This window comes from Oncorhynchus mykiss, chromosome 1 (genome assembly GCF_013265735.2).
Source record: "Oncorhynchus mykiss isolate Arlee chromosome 1, USDA_OmykA_1.1, whole genome shotgun sequence".
NCBI classification, from domain to species: Eukaryota; Metazoa; Chordata; class Actinopteri; order Salmoniformes; family Salmonidae; genus Oncorhynchus; species Oncorhynchus mykiss.
Genome location: NC_048565.1, coordinates 16157927 through 16181005, shown reverse-complemented (window position 1 = coordinate 16181005; position 23079 = coordinate 16157927). Strand labels below are relative to the sequence as shown.

At 45.1% G+C, this 23079-nt stretch overlaps 1 protein-coding gene across 4 annotated transcripts; it reads right to left on the bottom strand.

Annotated features, from left to right (window-relative positions):
• Nucleotides 1–23: 23 nt before the first annotated feature.
• Nucleotides 24–23074, bottom strand: LOC110491417 (membralin). 4 transcript variants are annotated; one of them, XM_036952860.1, is made up of 11 exons: nucleotides 22020–23069; nucleotides 12484–12786; nucleotides 12284–12386; nucleotides 6944–7054; nucleotides 5540–5662; nucleotides 5332–5432; nucleotides 5063–5120; nucleotides 4885–4968; nucleotides 4329–4461; nucleotides 3766–3865; nucleotides 24–3217 (listed from the first exon to the last, which is right to left on the bottom strand). In XM_036952860.1, the coding sequence occupies exons 1-11, from the start codon at nucleotides 22230–22232 to the stop codon at nucleotides 2408–2410; spliced, it is 2139 nt and encodes a 712-aa protein (XP_036808755.1). In that variant the 5' UTR covers nucleotides 22233–23069; the 3' UTR covers nucleotides 24–2407. The 4 variants fall into 4 exon arrangements, with proteins under 4 accessions (XP_036808755.1, XP_036808795.1, XP_036808824.1 ...); XM_036952900.1 differs by having other exon boundaries at nucleotides 12490–12786; XM_036952929.1 differs by lacking the exon at nucleotides 22020–23069 and having other exon boundaries at nucleotides 12284–12406; nucleotides 12484–12624.
• Nucleotides 23075–23079: the final 5 nt, after the last annotated feature.

The following is a 23079-nucleotide window of genomic DNA, read 5'->3' as shown; positions in this document are numbered from 1 at the left end:
ACACAAACAACCAGACCAACGGCAATTGTTTGTGCAAAGAATGCTTCTTCTGCACTTAGTTTACCGAACAGTTAAATACATTTGAATGAGAGAAGGAATCTAGTCCATCACAGATAAAATGAGCTACAAATGGACAGCAACTGTTGCATTGCTACAATCATCCTGTTTTTTCTTACAGAACGGCATATAGGCACAGATAAAGAAACTGATCATAAAACGTCATTGATAGAGCATATTTGTCACATCTGTAAAAGTATCCTCTTCTACAATGAAGACTTTTCTCTTTAAAACTGACTTCCTGTCATATTGCACAATTTGGACCTTTCAAACCAGAACCACGTCCTTGGTCCTGCCCACTGCATAGCCATGACTACACCTCCACCCAACACACTGAACAGAAGTGATTCTACTCCCATCTTAATAGAACTAATGGAAAAGTCTAACCCATTTTGCTAAATGTCCCTTGGTTATCGTGATTCCGTTGAAATATAAACCATTTTCCTCATATGAGAGGCCAAAAACCTGCTTAAATTCAACTGCTAAGGAAGTCTCAACATGCACTTCCAATAATATCTCATTTGGAATCATAAGGCATCAAAATAAAGCTCACTGGGCAGGAAGTTGTTCTGTTTCAACAGATGAGGATGTAGACATTGGAACACATCTGTCATTATTCCCTGTTTATTCTGCCCTGACAGTTTCTACTTGGAGTTATAGTATGGAGTTATCATTTTTAATTCTCTGGACTTTTGTTACACCCTGTCCATCTTAGAACGACATTCAGCAGGTTTCAGAAAGGGGAAGCAGGATGCAAGTCAGGTCCATCTGACAACCGGTAGTTTGTCTCACAGTAGCATCTTACTAGGCTTGCAAGTCCAGTTTAGTCTCTCGTGAGCTAACGAACAAACAGTGGCCAAGTCTGGTAAAGTTTCCAAGGTAGTCTTCAGCAGCTTCATCATCAGGTTTTAAAACAAGAAACATTATTTTTAAAAATACGCTCTTTACCAAATTAAATTGGAGCGTCCAAGGCATGCAATTTCATCACAACTTGCCATTTTGGCAGCTGAATGGTAGATCAATGACACATGTAATGGAGATTGGTTGGCGTGGTTACAATAGCTTTACCCTGAAGCCATTTAACATAGCCTGCTATCGTCTTGTGCTAGTCTGAAGTGTGTTACCAGCTTGGAGTGGGCCGCCGTCAGCTGATGCCCTGCACCAGAAAACATTCTAATACAATTTCATTCTTACAGTCACATGCTCCTCTTTTGGAATACAGGATGTAAGGCAAGGTTTCACAAACTGCTTCCTGGCTCCCCCGGGGGCATGTTCTGTTTTTTGCCCTAGCACCACAGAGCTGATTCAAATAACCAACTCCTTATCAAGCTTTGATTATTTGAACAAAACATGCACCCAGGGGGGTTAGTATAGTGAATTAACATTAGACCATGAAACAGGTGCCTGGTCAAGCCTTCCAGTTGATCATGTATCTGCACGGTGAAGCGATTGCAATTTGAAAGACAAAACCTGATAATGAGTTATGGGTGAGAAAATGGGCCTAGTGTCCTGACTGTACACATAAAAGTTCCCAGAGGGAAGTAATGATGCAGGTTCACTCAATAAAAGAGGTTAAGACAAAAGAAACTGCAGTCATAACAGCTCTTCTGCGGCTCAAGTAGTACGGGAGCAACTGCCAAGCATTGTAAGAGCAGTGGATTGGCAAAACATCCAAGCAAGGAGGTCTACTCAACACTCAAAAACAGTGGATATCAACTCAATTTCCCACGATGCTCCAGATAGAGCTAGCTTGCGGAGCCAGTTGCCAGTTGGAGGAAAAAGTTGAGAGCTTGTGAGAAGTGGGGTTTGACCAAGTATCATGACAACCCACAGCAACTTTATTAGCCTGTTTAACAGTTCTGAAAGAAAAATGATCAACTCAAAACACGGGGTTGTCTTTTTTCTGGGTTTGAGGACCAGATGGAATGAATGGATGGATAGGACAAGAGGTCATGTGTTGCAGCCCTGTATAGTCCACTGTGCTCTCAAAAAGAAACATACACCGCCATTTCCAAATCCAGTCGAGACATCCCCTAACCAACAGAATCATCATCTTTAAGGAATTGTATATCACCAATGCAATAGGATTGATTATTTTACAAATACATAAAAAATAAAAATAAAATTATGTCCAGGTAGCCATTTCCAAACATTTCCACACCTTTGAATAGAAGTTGAGGGGCGGGGCTTTTCTTTTCCTCAGTTCTCCATCCCCCTCTTCTCCTGGTTGTCGTAAGAATGACATTACAGGAATAAAGCCACGTCGGCATCTTGCGGTGTTGGAAGAAGAATTAAGGGGGAGAAGATATGTTTCCTCTGCGTATGGGAGAATGTGTGTGTGTGGGGGGGCTCAGGATGGAGTGGGGCTGGGGGCTTCCTCTGTCTTGGAGTCCCAATCTGTGGCGCTCTGCCTGGGGCATTCTGGCTCCCCAACCACTGCCCTACTGCAGTCTGTGTGTGGAGAAGGTGGTTGAGGAAGGGACGGCCTGACAGTAGAGAGGCAAGTCTCTGCTTCCTGGAGTCCTCCCATTGGAGGAGAGGGAGGAGGCAGGCCTGATCCTGCTGCACTGCCTCTACAGGCCACTATGGTTTTGATTTCCACTGCCATCAAGCTGGGACCGGTGCCACTTGTGCTCTCTCCTCCACCATCACTCCCCCCCATTCGAATCTCCGCCACCACGCTGAGGCCTGCCCCAGGAACACCAACCCTCCCCACCCCTCTGGCCTCCCCCAGCAATCCCCCTGCCGTGCTCTCCATCAAAGACCCCCCAGGTTGGGGGGCTGAGGAGGACAAGGCCTCCGTGATGATGGCTGTCGTCTCCGCCATCCAGTCCAGCTCCGTTGTCAACTCTCCTACGGCCCCTTGTAACGTGGCACTCCCAGCCAGGCCGTTTGACTGGGAAGCCAGGGTCGCTGAACCTTGGGCCTGGGCCACCGAAGAAGCCAGGGGCTCATCTGGCGGTCGGACCTGGCCGTTGGCTTCCCCTCCCCGAGCTGGGGCTGCTGCAGCGGTGGTGGTGTTGTTGTTGAGGTTGTCCTGCAGGGCCGTCTGGTTGCCCCCCTGGCCCGCCAGCTGGTTCTGCAGCAGCATCTCCTGGATGCGGATCTGTTGGAGGATGGCCGGAAGCTCGTAGTGGTGGAAGAAGTAGATCATTGAGTGCTAGGGATGGAGAAGCGATGTAGGCGCTTAAAGTAAGTATGTTTAAGTCATGGTGTTAGAAACAGGGTCGGGGGAGGCTATAACCTAGAACTAGAGGTGGCTGGGCATTGGCTAAACTCTAGCCTAGGATGCTAATCTCTTTGGTCCAGCCACTAGCATTTGGGCTAAACCATTAGCATCAATCACTTCTATAGGGAAATATATATATATATATATATATACAGGACATTCATTTAAAATAGTTTTGAAGACACACCAACCCGATATGACCTTCTTTAGCGATTCGCTGAAATAAAATGTTATTCTATGTTTTGTTTGTTTACCATAACATCTAATGAATAATAAGCAAGTAGAAGGCCACAATAACATGTCCACTTGCCTAAAGATGAAGCACTTTCCAGCTCAGTGTTTTGACTTGGTGCTCATATTCAAAATGCTGGAGGATGGAGTGTGTGGGCTACTAACTACACACACACACTTTGAAATCACACTACAGTTTGAGTGAGTTTATTTTCTCTAGTCAATTTCTTTCCTCCAACCCTTCTCACCTGTATGAAGAGCCAGGAGGTGACCAGAGCCAGGCTGCTGTACTGGCCGTTGAAGCGGTAGTGGTAGGCGTAGAACGCAAAGTGATACAGATAGAAGAACCTGCAGGAGACAGAGACAGCCTCCTTAGAGAGTAGCCAAAAATAACTGGACTGACAAACAGAGTAATGGATAGACTGTCTGGAACTGGAGAGACAAAGTGATCGGTTGTATGTAGTGGAGAGAATAAGCAAATAAGTTCTACTACATAGAAACAAAGCAAATAGTCTTCATGTTCCAAGGGCCCTTTCTCTTCATGTTCCAAGGGCCCTCTCTCTTCATGTTCCAAGGGCCCTTTCTCTTCATGTTCCAAGGGCCCTTTCTCTTCATGTTCCAAGGGCCCTTTCTCTTCATGTTCCAAGGGCCCTTTCTCTTCATGTTCCAAGGGCCCTTTCTCTTCATGTTCCAAGGGCCCTTTCTCTTCATGTTCCAAGGGCCCTTTCTCTCTGCCCATCCCCATTTGATGCAAGATAGTAGGGTTTATATCAGCTATTGGCATTTGCTGGTGTTGGTGTGTGGAACTCACCTCAGCCAATGACGTTTGCTGGTGTTGGTGTGGCAGCAGATGGCGTCGTACTGGTCGGCCAGCCACACGATGAGGATGATGTAGAAGGCGGTGGTGGTGTCGTTGAAGAACTCAGACATGATGGCCTCCATGCCTGGGAGAGAGAGAGAGATTTGTACCACCTGTTCAATCTAGAAACAGTCTCAAGACCCAGATTGTTGTCGTTACATATGTAGTCGAATATGTTGGCACCCGTAGCACTTTACAATGGAGCGCAATAGACAGAATGTTCCGTTTTCTCTTCTCAAAACTTGTTGAATTACTTTTTTACCATGTAGGCACCTACAACAGGTGAGAAATTACACAGTAAATGAGAATCATTGCATTCAAACAAAATGTATTAGAATTGTAAATAATTTAGTTCGGGCCATTTTAAAATCATACAAATACAAAAGTAAACAAAGTACTTTCAAATTCATCTCATTTTAGAAGAAACGGTGAATCACGCAACGGTGCCAATATATTTGACCACATCTGTAACTGTAGAGATGGCGCCTCAATAGTATGACACTCTTACCCACGAGAGCCAGGATCACGGTAAGCAGAGGCGCTGCTGGGAAAGCGATGGTCATGTTCATCTCCAACATCTGCAGAAGGTCCACTAGAGAAACAGAGGTCAGAGATTAAGCATCTGGCATGTAGAGATGTATTCTTCCAGGACTACTAGAGTTGAGAGGGGTGTGTGTGTGACTCACCAATGAAGACAAAGATCTGGTGGTGGGAGTAGCGTAGCAGCATAGACACGGACAGGGTCTGTAGACAGGGAAGGAAACAGACAACTTATCTTTCATGAATAACCCAGGGAGTTAGTTAAGCACCAGCTCATTTATCATACCAAATATGTTGTATTGTTTTTGTGAAACTTCAGAGTAAAGAACCTGAATGAAGGTTTCTCATGGGCTACATTTAACACTTTGGATTTGATGCAAGTTTGACAAAAAGGTGTGTGGAGATTGCTACTTACGAATATTACCATGATGACAAAGGCAGCCAGGTAGGAGGTGCGAGCCATCCACATGCTGACAAATCGGTAGTGTTCCCCAGACACCACATTCCTGAGGAAGCCTGTTCTCACACAGAGCACCGGTCAGAAACACACACACAGGCCTTTGCACACCACCAAGAAAATAAACATATGGGAGAATCCCTGACACACACACACACACCCATACCTTTGTCCTCCTCGTTCTCTGCCAGGGCCTTGACACTAGACATCAGGATGTCATCGTAGCCCAGGAACTCATCCAGGAGGAGGCGACTGAAGCTGTCCCCAAAGCACTGATCCTTCATGGGGTCTGCACACACACACAGAGCCCCTCGTACCCTCTAACACTTGTTTGTGGTACCCGTAACAGAGAGTGTTATGATGACTACTTATCTTGAAGTGTTTCTACAACACCTACACCCTTTAAGCTCTGAATAAGAGCATCTGCTAAAAGACAAACGCTCATGTGAAAGTTAGCCGCTCAACAAAAGGGTGGTCTGAGAGCCTTCAGCTTCAACTTCCATTAATATGAGTGCAGCATTGTGTTGGCCAATATGACCTACGACCCAAATGTCTGTAGCTAGCTACAGTCCACCTTTGCCTTGGGTGGCTAAGGGAGGTTTTGTACTAGGCACACCAGCAGGTAACTACTGATCAAACCAAATGCTGCTCATTGGCAAGCAAGTCAGTGGCCATACTTCCTATCCCTTTATTAACTTCAGTTCCTATGACTGTATCCACTCTAGTCCCCCTGACTGTACCCGCTCTAGTCCCCCTGACTGTACCCGCTCTAGTCCCCCTGACTGTACCCGCTCTAGTCCCCCTGACTGTACCCGCTCTAGTCCCCCTGACTGTACCCGCTCTAGTCCCCCTGACTGTACCCGCTCTAGTCCCCCTGACTGTACCCGCTCTAGTCCCCCTGACTGTACCCGCTCTAGTCCCCCTGACTGTACCCGCTCTAGTCCCCCTGACTGTACCCGCTCTAGTCCCCCTGACTGTACCCGCTCTAGTCCCCCTGACTGTACCCGCTCTAGTCCCCCTGACTGTACCCGCTCTAGTCCCCCTGACTGTACCCACTGTAGTCCCCACTGTAGTCCCCCTGACTGTACCCACTGTAGTCCCCCTGACTGTACCCACTGTAGTCCCCCTGACTGTACCCACTGTAGTCCCTATGACTGTGGTGTTACATGTAGACTAGAAAAGTACATGTCCACGAGCAGCACCGCAGATATTGAGATGAGAGAAATGAAAGACTTCGCTCTGTCACTGCGCATGTGCACAGGTCGGTATCACACCGTTACAGCGTGGTAACCACGGGAGCAAAACAGCGGAGTGCTTCAACGCTCTTAGGTGTTGCGGAAATTGGCCCAGTATGCCGTTTGCTTTGTGCATTTATGTAATTTCGATGAGTCTACCTTTATGTAGGCTTAAGTTAATAACACAGCTTACCCAGGTACTGAATGACTGTTAATGACACCTGCTATGTCATGGTGGTGTTAAGTAGGCTTAACACACCTCACCAGCTATGACTGTTCATGGCACCTGCCATCATGTGCTATGGCAGTGTTAAGCAGGCTTTATAACAGCTTACCCAGCGTGACGACCATGACAGGGATGTTGAGGCGTTGCCGGGTGGTCTGGGACAAGCGGAGGAAGCCGTACTCCAGAGAGTACTCCACTATGTAATCCTCCTGAGGCCACACTGAAGGCACAGAGACACACACTCACAGGTAAGCATCGCAGCTTACCACATCCCGTAGCTCACCAACCCCACTGCACACACACACAATTGCATTGGCCCCAGTGATGTGCTGGGCAGTACGCACTACCCTTTGTAGCGCCTTACGGTCAGATGCTGAGCAGTTGCCACACCAGGTGATGATGCAACCGGTCAGGATGCTCTAAGCTGCAGTTGTAGACAACTTTTGAAGATCTGGGGACCCATGACAAATCTTTTCAGTCTCCTGAGCCCTCTTCACGACTGTCTTGGTGTGTTTGGATTATGATAGTTTGTTAGTGATGTGGACGCCAAGGAACGTAAAGCTCTTGGCCCGCTCCACTTCAACCCCGTCGATGTTAATGGGGACCAGTTCGGCCTTCCTTTTCCTGTAGTCCATGGTCAGCTCCTTTATCTTGCCCACATTGAGAGAGGTTGTTGTCCTGGCACCACACTGCCAGGTCTCTGACCTCCTCCCTATAGGCTGTCTCATCGTTGTCTGTGATCAGGCCTACCACCGTTGTGTCGCCGTTGTGTCGTCAACTTAATGATGGTATTGGAGTCGTGGGTGAACAGGGAGTACAGCAGGGGACTAAGCACGTACCCCTGACGTGCCCCAGTGTTGAGGATCAGTGTGGCAGATGTGTTGTTACCTACCCTTACCACCTGGGGGCAGCCCATCAGGAAGTTCAGGATCCAGTTGCAAAGGGAGGTATTTAGTCCCAGGGTCATTAGCTTAGTGATGAGCTTTTTTAATTTTACCTTTATTTAACTAGGCAAGTCAGTTAAGAACACATTCTTATTTACAATGACAGCCTAGGAACAGTGGGTTAACTGCCTTGTTCAGGGGCAGAATGACAGGTTTTTACCTTGTCAGATTGGGGATTCGATCTAGCAACATTTCGGTTACTGGTCCAATGCTCTAACCACTAGGCTACCTGCCGCCCCATAGTGATGAGCTTTGAGGGCACTATGGTGTTGAACGCTGAGCTGTAGTCAACGAATAGCATTCTCACATAGGTGTTCCTTTTGTCCAGGTGGGAAAGGGCAGTGTGGAGGTCAATCGAGATTGCTTTTAAGTCAGACACCATTTTAGTCATGAGAATCTCAACTTTCTAATTATCTAAGTCTGGGCAGCGAGCTTGGTTGTCATCAAATCCTAGCCCCAAAATAATTTTTGCCCTTGGAACGCTTGAGCTCCCTCCATTACTTTCCTATGGAGAGACATGCCGGTCTATTTCGCCAAATATCACACAATGTGAGGAGAATCTCCTCTTTGTAATTATGTAAGCCTGGGCAGCGAGCTCGTTTGTCATCGATCACTAGACCAGAAATAGAAGTTCATTTTTTCCCTACTTTCTCATTACGCAGACATAAGTTAACACCATCGAGGTGCGGATGTTACTTTCTATACGAGTAGTTTTCCCCCAATTCTGTCCGATGAACAGATTGTAGCGGTAAAATAAAAAGGGAAACATTTGTTGTTGCCATTTGGGCTAAATTTTATTCTAAACATCACCCCAGTCAAAACAGGCTCTGCGAACGTTCGATTCCATTCATTTGCTATGGGCTAGCGCTAGTGTTCCAGCTTAGCCGAAGTTATTTTGCTGTTTTTCAACCTTTGGTGAATTTTGACTCGTTCTGTTGTCCAGCCAATGGAAGAAGTCTGGAGACAACCGACGCATACAGCAGCAGAACAACGTGCAGAGTTTTTACAAGAGTATGTAACACTGAAAGCTTCAGTATACAAGCTATTAGCAAGTTAGATGGACATAGCATGACATTTCCCCCCAATTTCAAAGTCCCCACATCATGCATTGAGCTAAATATTAATTTACCTTGCATTCACTATAAAGTAGTGGGTGGTGGTCACGAAGATGACTGAAGTGTTTCCCCCTTTCGCAGTGATTTTTTGTTGCATATTCTGTAGACAGGGCGACCATCTTCTATTAAGTTTCCCTCAGCACTCTTGTAAAACTCAAAATACGACCCCACATCAAATTTGGTCCTCTTAGAAGGCTGAAAATTCTCCCGTGCGCTGTCCTCCATGTTTTCACACAAAACATAACCCACGTTGCATGCTACACCTGTGTCAGACAGTTGCTAACTTTGATTGAGGCTAGACAGTATTTACCGTGAGTTTTTCAAATTACAATTTGAAACAGTAATTTTACCGTGGTTTATCGTGAAACTGGTAACTGTTTCATCCCTAGACGTAATCATTTAGGCAGGTTACCTTCACTATCTTAGGCACAGGGACTATGGTGGTCTGTTTGAAACATGTATGTATTACAGACTCGGCCAGGGAGAGGTTGAAAATGTCAGTGAAGACACTTGCTAGTTAGTCTGTGCATGCTTGAAGTACACATCCTGGTAATCGGTCTGGCCCTGCGGCCTTGTAAATGTTGACCTGTTTAAAAGGTCTTGCTCACATCGGCTACGGAGAGTGTGATCACACAGTCATCCGGGAACAGCTGGTGCTCAAGCGTTCTTCAGTGTTTCTTGACTCAAAGCAAGCATAAAAGGGCAGCTCGCGGCCAAGTTTCCCCTTTGTAGTCCGTAAAAGTTTCCAAGCCCTGCCACATCCATACCCTACTCAACAAATTGGATGCAGTCTATCACAGTGCAATCCGTTTTGTCACCAAAGCCCCATATACTACCCACCATTGTGACCTGTACACTCTCGTTGGCTGGCCCTCGCTTCATACTCGTCGCCAAACCCACTGGCTCCTTGTCATCTACAAGACCCTGATAGGTAAAGTCCCCCATTATCTCAGCTCGCGGGTCACCATAGCATCACCCACCTGTAGCACGCGCTCCAGCAGGTATCTCTCTCTGGTCACCCCCAAAACCAATTCTTTCTTTGGCCGCCTCTCCTTCCAGTTCTCTGCTGCCAATGACTGGAACGAACTACAAAAATCTCTGAAACTGGAAACACTTATCTCCCTCACTAGCTTTAAGCACCAACTGTCAGAGCAGCTCACAGATTACTGCACCTGTACATAGCCCACCTATAATTTAGCCCAAACAACTACCTCTTTCCCTACTGTATTTATTTTATTTATTTATTTTGCTCCTTTGCACCCCATTATTTTAGTTTGCACCTTCTTTCTTCCACTGCAAATCTACCACTCCAGTGTTTTACTTGCTATATAGCAGGATTTCTTATAATAGTCCGGATTAGTATCCCGCTCCTTGAAAGTAGAAGCTCTAGCCTTTAGCTCAGTGCGGATGTTGCCTCTAATCCATGGCTTCTAGTTGGGAAATATACATATGGTCACTGTAGGGACGACGTCATTGATGCACTGATTGATGAAGCCGTTGACTGTGGTGGTATACTCCTCAATGCCATTAGATGAATCCCGGAACATATTCCAGTCTGTGCTGGCAACAGTCCTGTAGCGAGGCATCAGCGTCATCTGACCACTTCCGTATTGAGCTAGTCACTGGTGCCTCCTGCTTTAATTTTTGCTTGGAAGCAGGAGGATAGAATTATGGTCAGATTTGCCAAATGGAGGGCGAGCTTTGTATGCGTCTCTGTGTGTGGAGTAAAGGTGGTCTAGATTTTCTCTCCTCTGGTTGCACGTGACATGCTGGTAGAAATGAGGTAAAGCGGATTTAAGTTTGTCTGCATTAAAGTCCCCGGCCACTAAAAACGCAGCTTCTGAATGAGCATTTTCTTGTTTGTTTATGGCCTTACACAGCTCATTGAGTGCGGTCTTAGTGCCAGCATTGGTTTGTGGTGGTTAATAGACAGCTACAAATACAGTGCCTTGCGAAAGTATTCGGCCCCCTTGAACTTTGCGACCTTTTGCCACAATAATTTTGCACGCCCAATTTTTCAGTTTTTGATTTGTTAAAAAAGTTTGAAATATCCAATAAATGTCGTTCCACTTCATGATTGTGTCCCACTTGTTGTTGATTCTTCACAAAAAATACAGTTTTAGATCTTTATGTTTGAAGCCTGAAATGTGGCAAAAGGTCGCAAAGTTCAAGGGGGCCGAATACTTTTTGCAAGGCACTGTAATATAGATGTGAACTCTCTAGGTAGATAGTGTGGTCTATAGCTTATCATGATGTATTCTACCTCATGCAAGCAATTCCTCAAGACTTCTTTAAATATTAGACATAGCGCACCAGTAGTAGCACCAAAGACACACCCACCCCTCGTCTTACCAGACGTAGCTGCTCTGTCCTGCCGAAAAACAGGGAAGCCAGCCAGCTCTATACAATCTGTGTAGTCGTTCAGCCATGTCTCAGTGAACACAAGATATTACAGTTTAATGTCCAGTTGGTAGGACATTCTTAAATCGTAGATCGTCCAGTTTGTTTTCCAGTGATTGCACGTTGGCCAATAATAGAGGGTAGTGGTGGTTTACTCACTCGCTGACGAATTCTCGTAAGGCACCCCCTGTATTTTCATATTTTCTTCACGCGAATGACGGGGATGAGGGCCTGGTCTCCGGGAAGCAGTATATCCAGTATATCCCATCAGACTCATTAAAGAAAAAATATTTGTCCAGTTCGAGGCGAGTAATCGCTGTTTTGATGTCCAGAAGCTCTTTTTGGTCATAAGAGAAAGTAGCAGCAACATTATGAACAAAATGAGTTACAAAAAAAATGCGGTTAGGAGCCAGTAAAACAGCAGCCATCCTCTCCGGCGCCACTGTGACCATCTAAAAGCAAATTACGGAAAGGAGGACTCAGGTTTACACAGACCATACATAGCACAGAAAAACCCTTATGCAAAGGCAATTTAGAATGGTTAAAACCAATGCAAGGACAGACAGGGTCAAAGGCACACAACACAAACTGGGCCTAAACTAAAGTCTGGCTCTCAACTGCTACTGCTGGCCCGATTGACAGAGGGTCAAGCTCCAAGTCCACACACAGTCTTTGTCTGGGCACAGCCAGGGCCCTCTGGGGAGGTGAGATGGCATCGCGACATGGCCAAACAGTCTGATTCAAACAATGATCCTTGACGGGCAGAAGACAAGGGAACACATTTTTCATTTTTGGAATAGAATCATGGGGGTGACTAACAACAAAAAGATGGCTGGAAGGGAAGATCAGGGAGCTAACTAGCAGGAAGAGGAAGAAAGGAATGGATTGAGGATTTCTCACTCACTGGGGGGAGGGGGGGGGGGGGGTGTAGTGTACCTGCTCGAGTTAGCATCTCAATCTGGGAGACTGTCTCCCTCAGCGGCTGCATACCTTTAGTGGGCGCCTGGCTGAAGGAGAGGTCCTGGCTGTCGTTGAGGCCCCGTCCCCCACCACTCAGCGAGGGCTTCAGCCGTGGCTCGATGTCAAGCTCAAACTGACAAAGAGAAAGACTTACTGAGTTAATGTATAAATGATGCAGGATTATTGGGTCTCTCTCAGCCCCTCCCTCCACACCAGTAGCAGTGTCTCACCCTTACAGAACTGTTGTCAAACATCTCCAGGGTCATCTCCTCCTCGTCCTCGTCCTCCTCGTGGTGGAGCGCGGCCAGGCCCAGCCCTCCTCCTCCCTCCCCCTCAGGCTCCTTGACCAGGCCCTGAAGGCCGTCTGAGTCGTAGAACTGCAGGAAGATGGGTGCACGCGACGAGTTGCGCTGGATCTCCACTCGCAGGATGCCGTCACGCGGCCACTTCTCCCGAACGTGCTCCAGGCAGTTGATAGGCGAGCGTGAGAAAGCGATGTGGATATAGGCCAGGATGAAGAGAATAAAGAGTGCCTGGTGGAAATAGAGGGTGGAAGGCATTAACTTATGGCAGATGGAGTCTAGAGCAGTATTGAGATGTAAAGGCCAATCCCCAAATTGACTTCCATATGTTTAATGGTGAAAAAAGGGGACACATTTACTAGGATACATGTTTTTTACGTGCCCCCTCCTGCAGCATTGTTAATATTGATGACAAACACATTGAAGGAAAAAGGATATTATATATATATATATATATATATTATAAAAATGTTATAGCGGGGCATTTTAGTGCTAGAGGCATCACCACAGACCCGGGTTCGATCCCGGGCTGTATCACAACCGGCCATGATCGGGAGTCCCATAGGGTGGCGTACAATTGGCCCAGCGCCATCCGGGTTAGGGGAAGGTTTGGCCGGGGGGAGTTTAACTTGGCTCATTGCGCTCTAGTGACTCCTTGTGGCAGGCCGGGAGCCTGCAGGCTGACCTCAGTTGTCAGGTGAATGGCGTTTCCTCCGACACATTGGTGCGTCTGGCTTCCGGGTTAAGCAGGCCGGTGTTAAAAAGCGAGGTTTGGTGGGTCATGTTTTGGAGGATGCATTACTCAACCTTTGCCTCCTGAGCAAACTGGGGAGTTGCAGCGATGAGACATGATTGAAATTCAGGAGAAAAAGTGGGTAAAATACAACAAAGAAAGAAGTAACTTATTGCACACAAGACACCCGTCTGATTCAAGCCTGTCTGGGTGGACTAAACCATTGGAGGACGCAGGGATGGCACACCAGTATCACCGGAAGTCCATTGACCCTTAATTCCCAATTTACAATATGTTTGGTTACGTTAATTTGTGTTAAATGCATTTAATCAATTATTATTCCAGTCTTACTTGTCATTGTAGGGGTGGACACATTGTTTGCAGAGCACACAACGTAAGCTACACAAAAGTTTTTGGTTCATTTCATTACATTTGAGTTGTGAATTTATTCATCGTCTTTCGCTTGGAGCGCTCCTGTCAATCTTGAGTAAGGACACGCACCTGATTACACAAAGAAGTAGGACTAGTCTATCTGGCCTGCGCGCAAATGTAGACCTATAAAATGTGCCCATGTGGGGATCGGATTCAATTTCTGATTGTCTTAACTCACCACCACTAATGCGCTGTGGAGCTTCTCAAGTAGAGGTCGACCGATTAATCGGTATGGCCGATTATTTAGGGCCGATTTCAAGTTTTCATAACAATCGGAAATCTGTATTTTTGGGCGCCGATTTCCGGATTTTTTTTATACCTTTATTTAACTAGGCAAGTCAGTTAAGAACACATTCTTATTTTCAATGACGGCCTAGGAACGGTGGGTTAACTGCCTTGTTCAGGGGCAGAACTACAGATTTTAACCTTGTCAGCTCAGGGGATCCAATCTTGCAACCGTACAGTTAACTAGTCCAACGCTCTAACCACTGCACTCCACGAGTAGCCTTCCTAAATTGCTAGCTAGCATTAAACTTATCATAATCACTAGTTATAACTACTAATCCAGTTTAGCAGGCAATATTAACCAGGTGAAATTGTGTCATTTATCTTACGTTCATTGCATGCAGAGTCAGGGTATATGCAACAGTTCGGGCTGCCTGGCTCATTGCGAACTAATTTGCCAGAATTATACGTAATTATGACACAACATTGAAGGTTCTGCAATGTAACAAGAATATTTAGACTTAGGGATGCCACCTGTTAGATAAAATACAGAACGGTTCCGTATTTCACTGAAATAACAAACGTTGTGTTTTCGAAATGATAGTTTCCGGATTTGACCATATTAATGACCAAAGGCTCGTATTTCTGTGTGTTATTATGTTATAATTAAGTCTGTTTTGATAGCAGCTCTTCGCAAAAACAGCGCCGTTTATGACTTCAAGCCTATCAGCCTAATGGCTGGTGTAACCAATGTGAAATGGCTAGCTAGTTAGCTGGGTGTGCGCTAATACCGTTTCAAACGTCACTCGCTTTTAGATTTGGAGTAGTTATTCCCCTTGCGCTGCAAGGGCCGCGGCTTTTGTGGAGCGATGGGTAATGATGCTTCGAGTGTGGCTGTTGTCGATGTGTTCCTGGTTGGAGCCCATGTAGGGGTGAGGAGGGGGACGGAAGCTATACTGGCAATACTAAAGTGCCTATAAGAACATCCAATAGTCAAAGGTATATGAAATACAAATGGTATAGAGATAAATAGTCCTATAAATACTATAATAACTACAACCTAAAATCTCTTACCTTGGAATATTGAAGTCTCATGTTAAAAGGAACCACCAACTTTCATATGTTCTCATGTTCTGAGCAAGGAACTTAAACGTTAGCTTTTTTACATGGCACATATAACTTTCTTCTCCAACACTTGAACATGTTTCATTATTTATTTGAGGCTAAATTGATTTTATTGATGTGCTTTTTTTGGTCCTACAATAATCGGTATCGGAAAATCATAAGGCTTTCGACTCTGTCAATCACCATATACTTATCGGCAGACTCAGTAGCCTCGGTTTTTCTGATGACTGCCTTGCCTGGTTCACCAACTACCAACTACTAACAACTATGCAAATTGGAGTGGGTCTAGAGTTTCTGGGATAATGGTGTTGATGTGAGCCATTACCAACCTTTCAGAGCACTTCATGGTTACGGACCTGAGTGCTACAGGTCTGTAGTCATTTAGGCAGGTTGCCTTTGTGTTCTTGGGCACAGGGACCATGGTTGTCTGCTTGAAACATGTTGGTATTACAGACTCAAACATGGACAAGTTGAAAATGTCAGTGAAGACACCTGCCAGTTGGTCCAGCACATGCCCGGAGCACACGTCCTGGTAATCCGTCTGGTGAATGTTGACCTGTTTAAAGGTCTTACTTACGTTGGCTACGGAGAGCGTGCTCACACAGTCATCCGGAAAAGCTGATGCTCTCATGCATGCCTCAGTGTTGCTTGCCTCGAAGCAAGCATAGAAGTTATTTAGCTCGTCTGATAGGCTCGTGTCACTGGGCAGCTTGAGGCTGTGCTTCCCTTTGTAGTCTGTAATAGTTTGCAAGCCCTGCCACATCTGACGAGCGTCGGAGCCGGTGTAGTATGATTCAATCTTAGCCCTGTATTGACGCTTTGCCTGTTTGATGGTTCGTCGGAGGGCACAGCATGATTTCTAATCAGCTTCCGGGTTAGAGTCCCACACCTTGAAAACGGCAGCTCTACCCTTTAGCTCAGTGCGAATGTTGCCTGTAATCCATGGCTTCTGTTTGGGGTATGTACGTACAGTCACTGTGGGGACGACGTCCTCGATACACTTATTGATAAAGCCAGTGACTGATGTGGTGTGCTCCTCAATGCCATCAGATGATAGCAAAACAGTACAGGTGATCTAGAATGTTTCCCCCTCTGGTTGCACATTTAACATGTTGATGGAAATTTGGTAGATCTGATTTAAGTTTCCCTGCATTAAAGTCTCCGGCCACTAGGAGAGACGCCTCTGGGTGAGTGGTTTCCTGTTTGCTTATACTGACTGAGTGCGGTCTTAGTGCCAGCCTCTGGGGGGTGGCAGGGTAGCCTAGTGGTTAGAGCGTTGGACTAGTAACCGGAAGGTTGCAAGTTCAAATCCCCGAGCTGACAAGGTACAAATCTGTTGGCTGCATTGGCTGCAAGGAACTGGAAACATTGTATCAACTATTGTATTAGCTTGGTCCAGGGGGTGCTCATGATAGCAAACTTACAACATTGTAGAAGATATTCTATATTCAGGAGCAAGAAACTCTGAGCTCACAGAATATTTTCTACAATGTTGTAAGTTTGCTATCACGAGCACCCCCTGGACCAAGCGAATACAATAGTTGATACAATGTTTCCAGTTCCTTGCAGACAGGCAATTTATTTATCAGGATATTTGACCTGTGGGCTCAAATCAAATCAAAATGTATTTATAAAGCCCATCAGCTAATATCTCAAAGTGCTGTACATAAACCCAGCCTAAAACCCCAAACAACAAGCAATGCAGGTGTAGAAGCACAGTGGCTAGGAAAAACTCCCTAGAAAGGCCAGAACTTAGCCTGGTTCCTCTCTAGGTTTCTTCCTATGAGGGGTGGCCAGTTCTCTTCTGGCTGTGCCAGGTGGAGATTATAACAGAACATGGCCAAGATATTCAAATGTTCATAGATGACCAGCAGGGTCAAATAACACTCAGGCTGCAATGTTTTTATTTGTTGTCTTTATGTAGGCTATTTTTACACATTGGCAATGTGTAAAATTGGCAATACTTTTAGATTTGTATCATTTAGATAACATTTTGATTTAACACGACATTGGGATATGAAGACTTTATAAATTAAATTGTTCCACAAAAATGTGCATCCGAAAATCATACCTGACACGCAGATCAGTAGAAATGGTACGATAACTTGGCACTCCAATTGGAAAAGGTTGCCGACCGCTGGTGTAGGCCAGCAGCAGCGGGAGGAGGGTTGAGAACAGACGATTCTCAGTCGACTAAGATTTTATTTTAGTTGGGGACAGGCCTTGTTCACATACAGAAAGTGCAGGGTTTGAGGAGAAGCCGGGAGATATTATATCAGGGTTGGGGTCAATTCCTTTTCAATTCAGTCAATAAACCAAAATTGAAATTCTAAATCCAATGCTCCTCAATGCTTCTCACCAACCCTGGATCCTATATTTCAAAGGGGGAGAAATAGCCTAAATGACATCACAGAGGCTGCTTAGTGAATGTGCACATTACAAAGACACAGAAGGATAGATTCCTACAGAGAGCAGTCAGCTGAGAAAAAAAGTGTGTGGTGCTAGAAAACTTGTCTATTTATAATGCTCCTCTTCAATAGGAAGCCAACACACTCAGAACATCTAAAAGATGCTTGTATCCTTGTCGGTCCAAAGCTAAAGCGTCTGACAGAGGGAGAACACGCCATTTTGTTTCACATCCAATCAGTAGCGGGCAGCAGGGCCTCTTATCGCTGGACTGTCTGATAACACACTCAGGCAGTCAGATTCCGACTGTCAGTATTTTTTATTGTCAAATACACCGGATATGTGCAGTGAAATGTGTTTTTCATGGTCAACCATAGTAGTACAGCGACCCTGGAGCAAATTAGTGTTGCTTCCTCAAGGGCACGTCAACAGATTTTTCACCTTGTCCGCTCGGGTATTCAAACTAGCCACCTTCCAGTCACTGGCTCTAACCACTAGGCTACCTGCCACCCTAGCTAACAGGTAGGCCTGGTGCACCTGTCACTGTTGACCCAACTGCTGCTTGTTCAGTGTGTTTACATGCACACACGCACATATGCATACACCTTGACTGCATAAAGCCCTTGTCAACATTTTCAATCTCTGATAGAATTCTGAAACTAGCTCCAACTGGAATTCCAAGGAGGAAACTCTGGCATCATTCTAAAGCTCCGACTTAATGACCAGAAGATCACGGACATCATGATTTGATCAAGTTTTTTTTCTCCCCAGAGTTCCCAGTTGTCTTGAAAGCACAATTACAGGCAGCAACTAGCCACGCCCCTATTTGTGTTGTGGTATGCAGGGCCTATTGCAGTGTTTCCCAAAAGGTACGAGTTTTGGGTTCTTGAGTTAGCCTAAAGTGGGCCTATACCGAGTGATAGCTAAATACAATTGAAGTCAGAAGTTTACATCCACCTTAACCAAATACACTGCTCAAAAAAATAAAGGGAACACTAAAATAACACATCCTAGATCTGAATGAATGAAATATTCTTATTAAATACTTTTCTTTACATAGTTCAAATCACACAAAAATTATCAATGGAAATCAAATTGATCAACCCATGGAGGTCTGGATTTGGAGTCACACTCAAAATTAAAGTGGAAAACCACACTACAGACTGATCCAACTGTGATGTAATGTCCTTAAAACAAGTCAAAATGAGGCTCAGTAGTGTGTGTGGCCTCCACGTGCCTGGGCATGCTCCTGATGAGGTGGCGGATTGTCTCCTGAGGGATCTCCTCCCAGACCTGGACTACAGCATCCGCCAACTCCTGTGGTGGATGGAGCGAGACATGATGTCCCAGATGTGCTCAATTGGATTCAGGTCTGGGGAACGGGCGGGCCAGTCCATAGCATCAATGCCTTCCTCTTGCAGGAACTGCTAACACACTCCAGCCACATGAGGTCTAGCATTGTCTTGCATTAGGAGGAACCCAGGGCCAACCGCACCAGCATATGGTCTCACAAGGGGTCTGAGGATCTCATCTCGGTACCTAATGGCAGTCAGGCTACCTCTGGCGAGCACATGGAGGGCTGTGCGGCCCCCCAAAGAAATGCCACCCCACACCATGACTGACCCACCGCCAAACAGGTCATGCTGGAGGATGTTGTAGGCAGCAGAACATTCTCCACGGCGTCTCCAGACTCTGTAACGCCTGTCACATGTGCTCAGTGTGAACCTGCTTTCATCTGTGAAGAGCACAGGGCGCCAGTAGCGAATTTGCCAATCTTGGTGTTCTCTGGCCAATGCCAAACTGGCTGTAAGCACAACCCCCACCTGTGGACGTCGGGCCCTCATACCACCCTCATGGAGTCTGTCTCTGACTGTTTGAGCAGACATGCACATGTGGCCTGCTGGAGGTCATTTTGCAGGGCTCTGGCAGTGCTCCTCCTGCTCCTCCTTGCACAAAGGCGGAGGTAGCGATCCTGCTGCTGGGTTGTTGCCCTCCTACGGCCTCCTCCACATCTCCTGATGTACTGGCCTGTCTCCTGGTAGCGCCTCCATGCTCTGGACACTACGCTGACAGACACAGCAAACCTTCTTGCCACAGCTCGCATTGATGTGCCATCCTGGATGAGCTGCACTACCTGAGCCACGTGTGTAGGTTGTAGATTCCGTCTCATGCTACCACTAGAGTGAAAGCACAGACAGCATTCAAAGGTGACCAAAACATGAGCCAGGAAGCATAGGAACTGAGAAGTGGTCTGTGGTCACCACCTGCAGAACCACTCCTTTATTGGGGGTGTCTTGCTAATTGCCTATAATTTCCACCTGTTGTCTATTCCATTTGCACAACAGCATGTGAAATTTATTGTCAATCAGTATTGCTTCCTAAGTGGACAGTTTGATTTCACAGAAGTGTGATTGACTTGGAGTTACATTGTGTTGTTTAAGTGTTCCCTTTATTTCTTTGAGCAGTGTACATTTAAACTCAGTTTCAAAATTCCTGACATTTAATCCTAGTAAAAATTCCATGTCTTAGGTCAGTTAGGATCACCACTTTAATTTAAGAATGTGAAAATTCAAAATAGTAGCAGGAATGATTTATTTCAGCTTTTCTTTCTTTCTTTCATCACATTCCCAGTGGGTCAGAAGTTACATACACTCAATTAGTATTTGGTAGCATTGCCTTTAAATTGTTTAACTTGGGTCAAACATTTCGGGTAGCCTTCCACAAGCTTCCCACAATAACTTGGGTGAATTGTGGCCCATTCCTCCTGACAGAGCTGGTGTAACCGAGTCAGGTTTGTAGGGCTCCTTGCTCGCACACGCTTTTTCAGTACTGCCCACAAATTCTCTATAGAATTTAGGTCAAAGCTTTGATGGCCACTCCAATACCTTGACTTTGTTGTCCTTAAGCCATTTTGCCACAACTTTGGAAGTATGCTTGGGGTCGTTGTCCATTTCAAAGACCCATTTGCAACCAAGCTTTAACTTCCTGACTGATGTCTTGAGATGTTGCTTCAATATATCCACATAATTTTCCATCCTCATGAAGCCATCTATTTTGTGAAATACTTCAGTCCCTCCTGCAGTAAAGCACCCCCACAACATGATGCTGCCACCCCCGTGCTTCACGTTTGGGATGGTGTTCTTCGGCTTGCAAGCCTCCATCTTTTCCCTCCAAACATAACAATGGTCATTATGGCCAAACAGTTCTATTTCTGTTTCATCAGACCAGAGGACATTTCTCAAAAAAGTGCAATCTTTGTCCCCATGTGCAGTTTCAAACCGTAGTCTGGCTTTGTTATGGCAGTTTTGGAGCAGTGGCTTCTTCCTTGCTGAGTGGCCTTTCAGGTTATGTCAATATAGGACTTATTTTACTGTGGATATAGATACATTTGTACCCATTTCCTCCAGCATTTTCATAAGGTCCTTTGCTGCTGTTCTGGGATTGATTTGCACTTTTTGCACCAAAGTACGTTCATCTCTAGGAGACATAACGCGTCTCCTTCTTGAGCGGTATGACGGCTGCGTGGTACCATGTTTATACTTGCATACTATTGTTTGTACAGATGAACGTGGCACCTTCAGGCATTTGGAAATTGCTCCCAAGGATGAACCAGACTTGTGGAGGTCTACAATTTTTTGGTTGATTTCTTTTGATTGTCCCATGATGTCAAGCAAAGAGGCACGGAGTTTGAAGCATAGGCCTTGAAATACATTCACAGGTACACCTCCAATTGACTCAAATGATGTCAATTAGTCTATCAGAAGCTTCTAAAGCCATGACATCATTTTCTGGAATTTTCCTAGCTGTTTAAAGGCAGTCAACTTAGTGTGTGTACACTTCTGACCCACTAGAATTGTGATACAGTGAATAAGTGAAATCTGTCTGTAAACAATTGTTGGAAAAATTACTTTTGTCATGCACAAAGTAGATGTCCTAACCGGCTTGCCAAAACTATAGTTTGCTTGCCTTGAAGCGAGCATAGAAGTGATTTAGCTCATCTGGTAGGCTCGACTTCAACTGTATGTACATAGATTTGTTTATTTGGGCGGAATAATTGTTACCACAGATCTGATGCATTCAAGTGGATTTTTTTTTACTTCTGTTCTACCAGATTAAGATCTAAAATCCAAACTAATCCACATATCAAAACAAAGGCTGGACTTTGCAAATTAAAAGATTGTTAACAGAATGGACACAACATCACAAACCATAATTCTGTTACCAAACTTTGCATCTGCACTGTTCAAGAAAATGTCTTTGTAAAATGTTCAGTGGAAATGGTCAAAAGTAGTCCTTGTGCATAGTTGTATGGCTCGTTTAATTTCGCAATCATTGTTTTGTTTGACATACATTTTATAGTGAAAAATCTGAGTCAGCATCATTCTGGGGAATTGCCCTTTCCTTTGATAATTGAAAGTTATAAAATAAATATACAAAACTAATTTATTTGGAGCAAATTAGCCGAGCGTGAGTGTACTTGATATCATATCCTTGACAAATTGTAGCCTACATGAAGGTAAAATCATGTGAGGGGAAGTCTTACCTTTAGTAGTATAAAGAACTCGAAGATTCTTCTGAAAGACGGTGGAAATAATCTGGCATAGGTAACTGCCATCTTGAAGAATAGGGCATGGAAAAGTCTGTCTCGAACATTGATGAGTGGGTTTTGGTTGATATTAGGGTTTCGTATCCTGTTCGCCCCGCCATTGTTATTTTGCGGGACGTTGTTATTTGCGTTGCCCTGGTTTTCTGACATTTTATCTCTGGCAGGACGATTGATAGTGGCTAGTTAGCTATTTCAATCCAGGTCAAACGTGGCACCAAAAACTCCAACTGTAGAATGGTGCAAAACTGCATTTAACACAATGCAATAAAGCAGCTGTCAGTTCACACAGAACAGTCCATTTCTAGAGGTGACCAATTTGATGTCTTAATGGGCTGTGCTGCACCACGACCATGTCGTAGACAGAGATGTAACTATCCGGCTACAAACTCGTTCCACTAAAGTTAGCAAATTAGTTTCAATACAATTTAGCTAGCACGTAAACGGTTTGTATTAATCTAATTAGCAATGGCACTTGAAGGATTGCCAAAATCGTCTTTACAATAAGCAATGTTCTATTAAGTTGTAGGCCTTATAACTAAGCGTCAGTCAGTCATAATTCACACCCAGGCTAGCAATCTAGTTACCTGCAACATAGCTGTCATGCTAGCTACCACGCAACCTTCCGAAGAAACATTGACGATTATGGTGATGTTATCGAGGTATATTCTTAGTATATTATGTTAAATTCACTATTATGCAGTTGTCTCATTGCCAATCACCAGAAATGTCCCAATAAAATAAAGTTATTAATACCCTACTCACGCTACAATACGCTACTAACTAGTGTCGCTAGAGACGTTCAAGCTCTACGATGAGAACCACCTTGTTACTTTTGTCGATCATATATCTCAGATGGAAATGATAACTATGATTCCAGTTTGTGCTTGATTCTTCAAAAAAATCATCCCTTGCTAGTTAGTTGTTGCAATACTCTCAACGATTCCTGGGAAGCAACAACAACAAGGCAAGACAAAATGTAAGAAAGAAAGCCTGACAA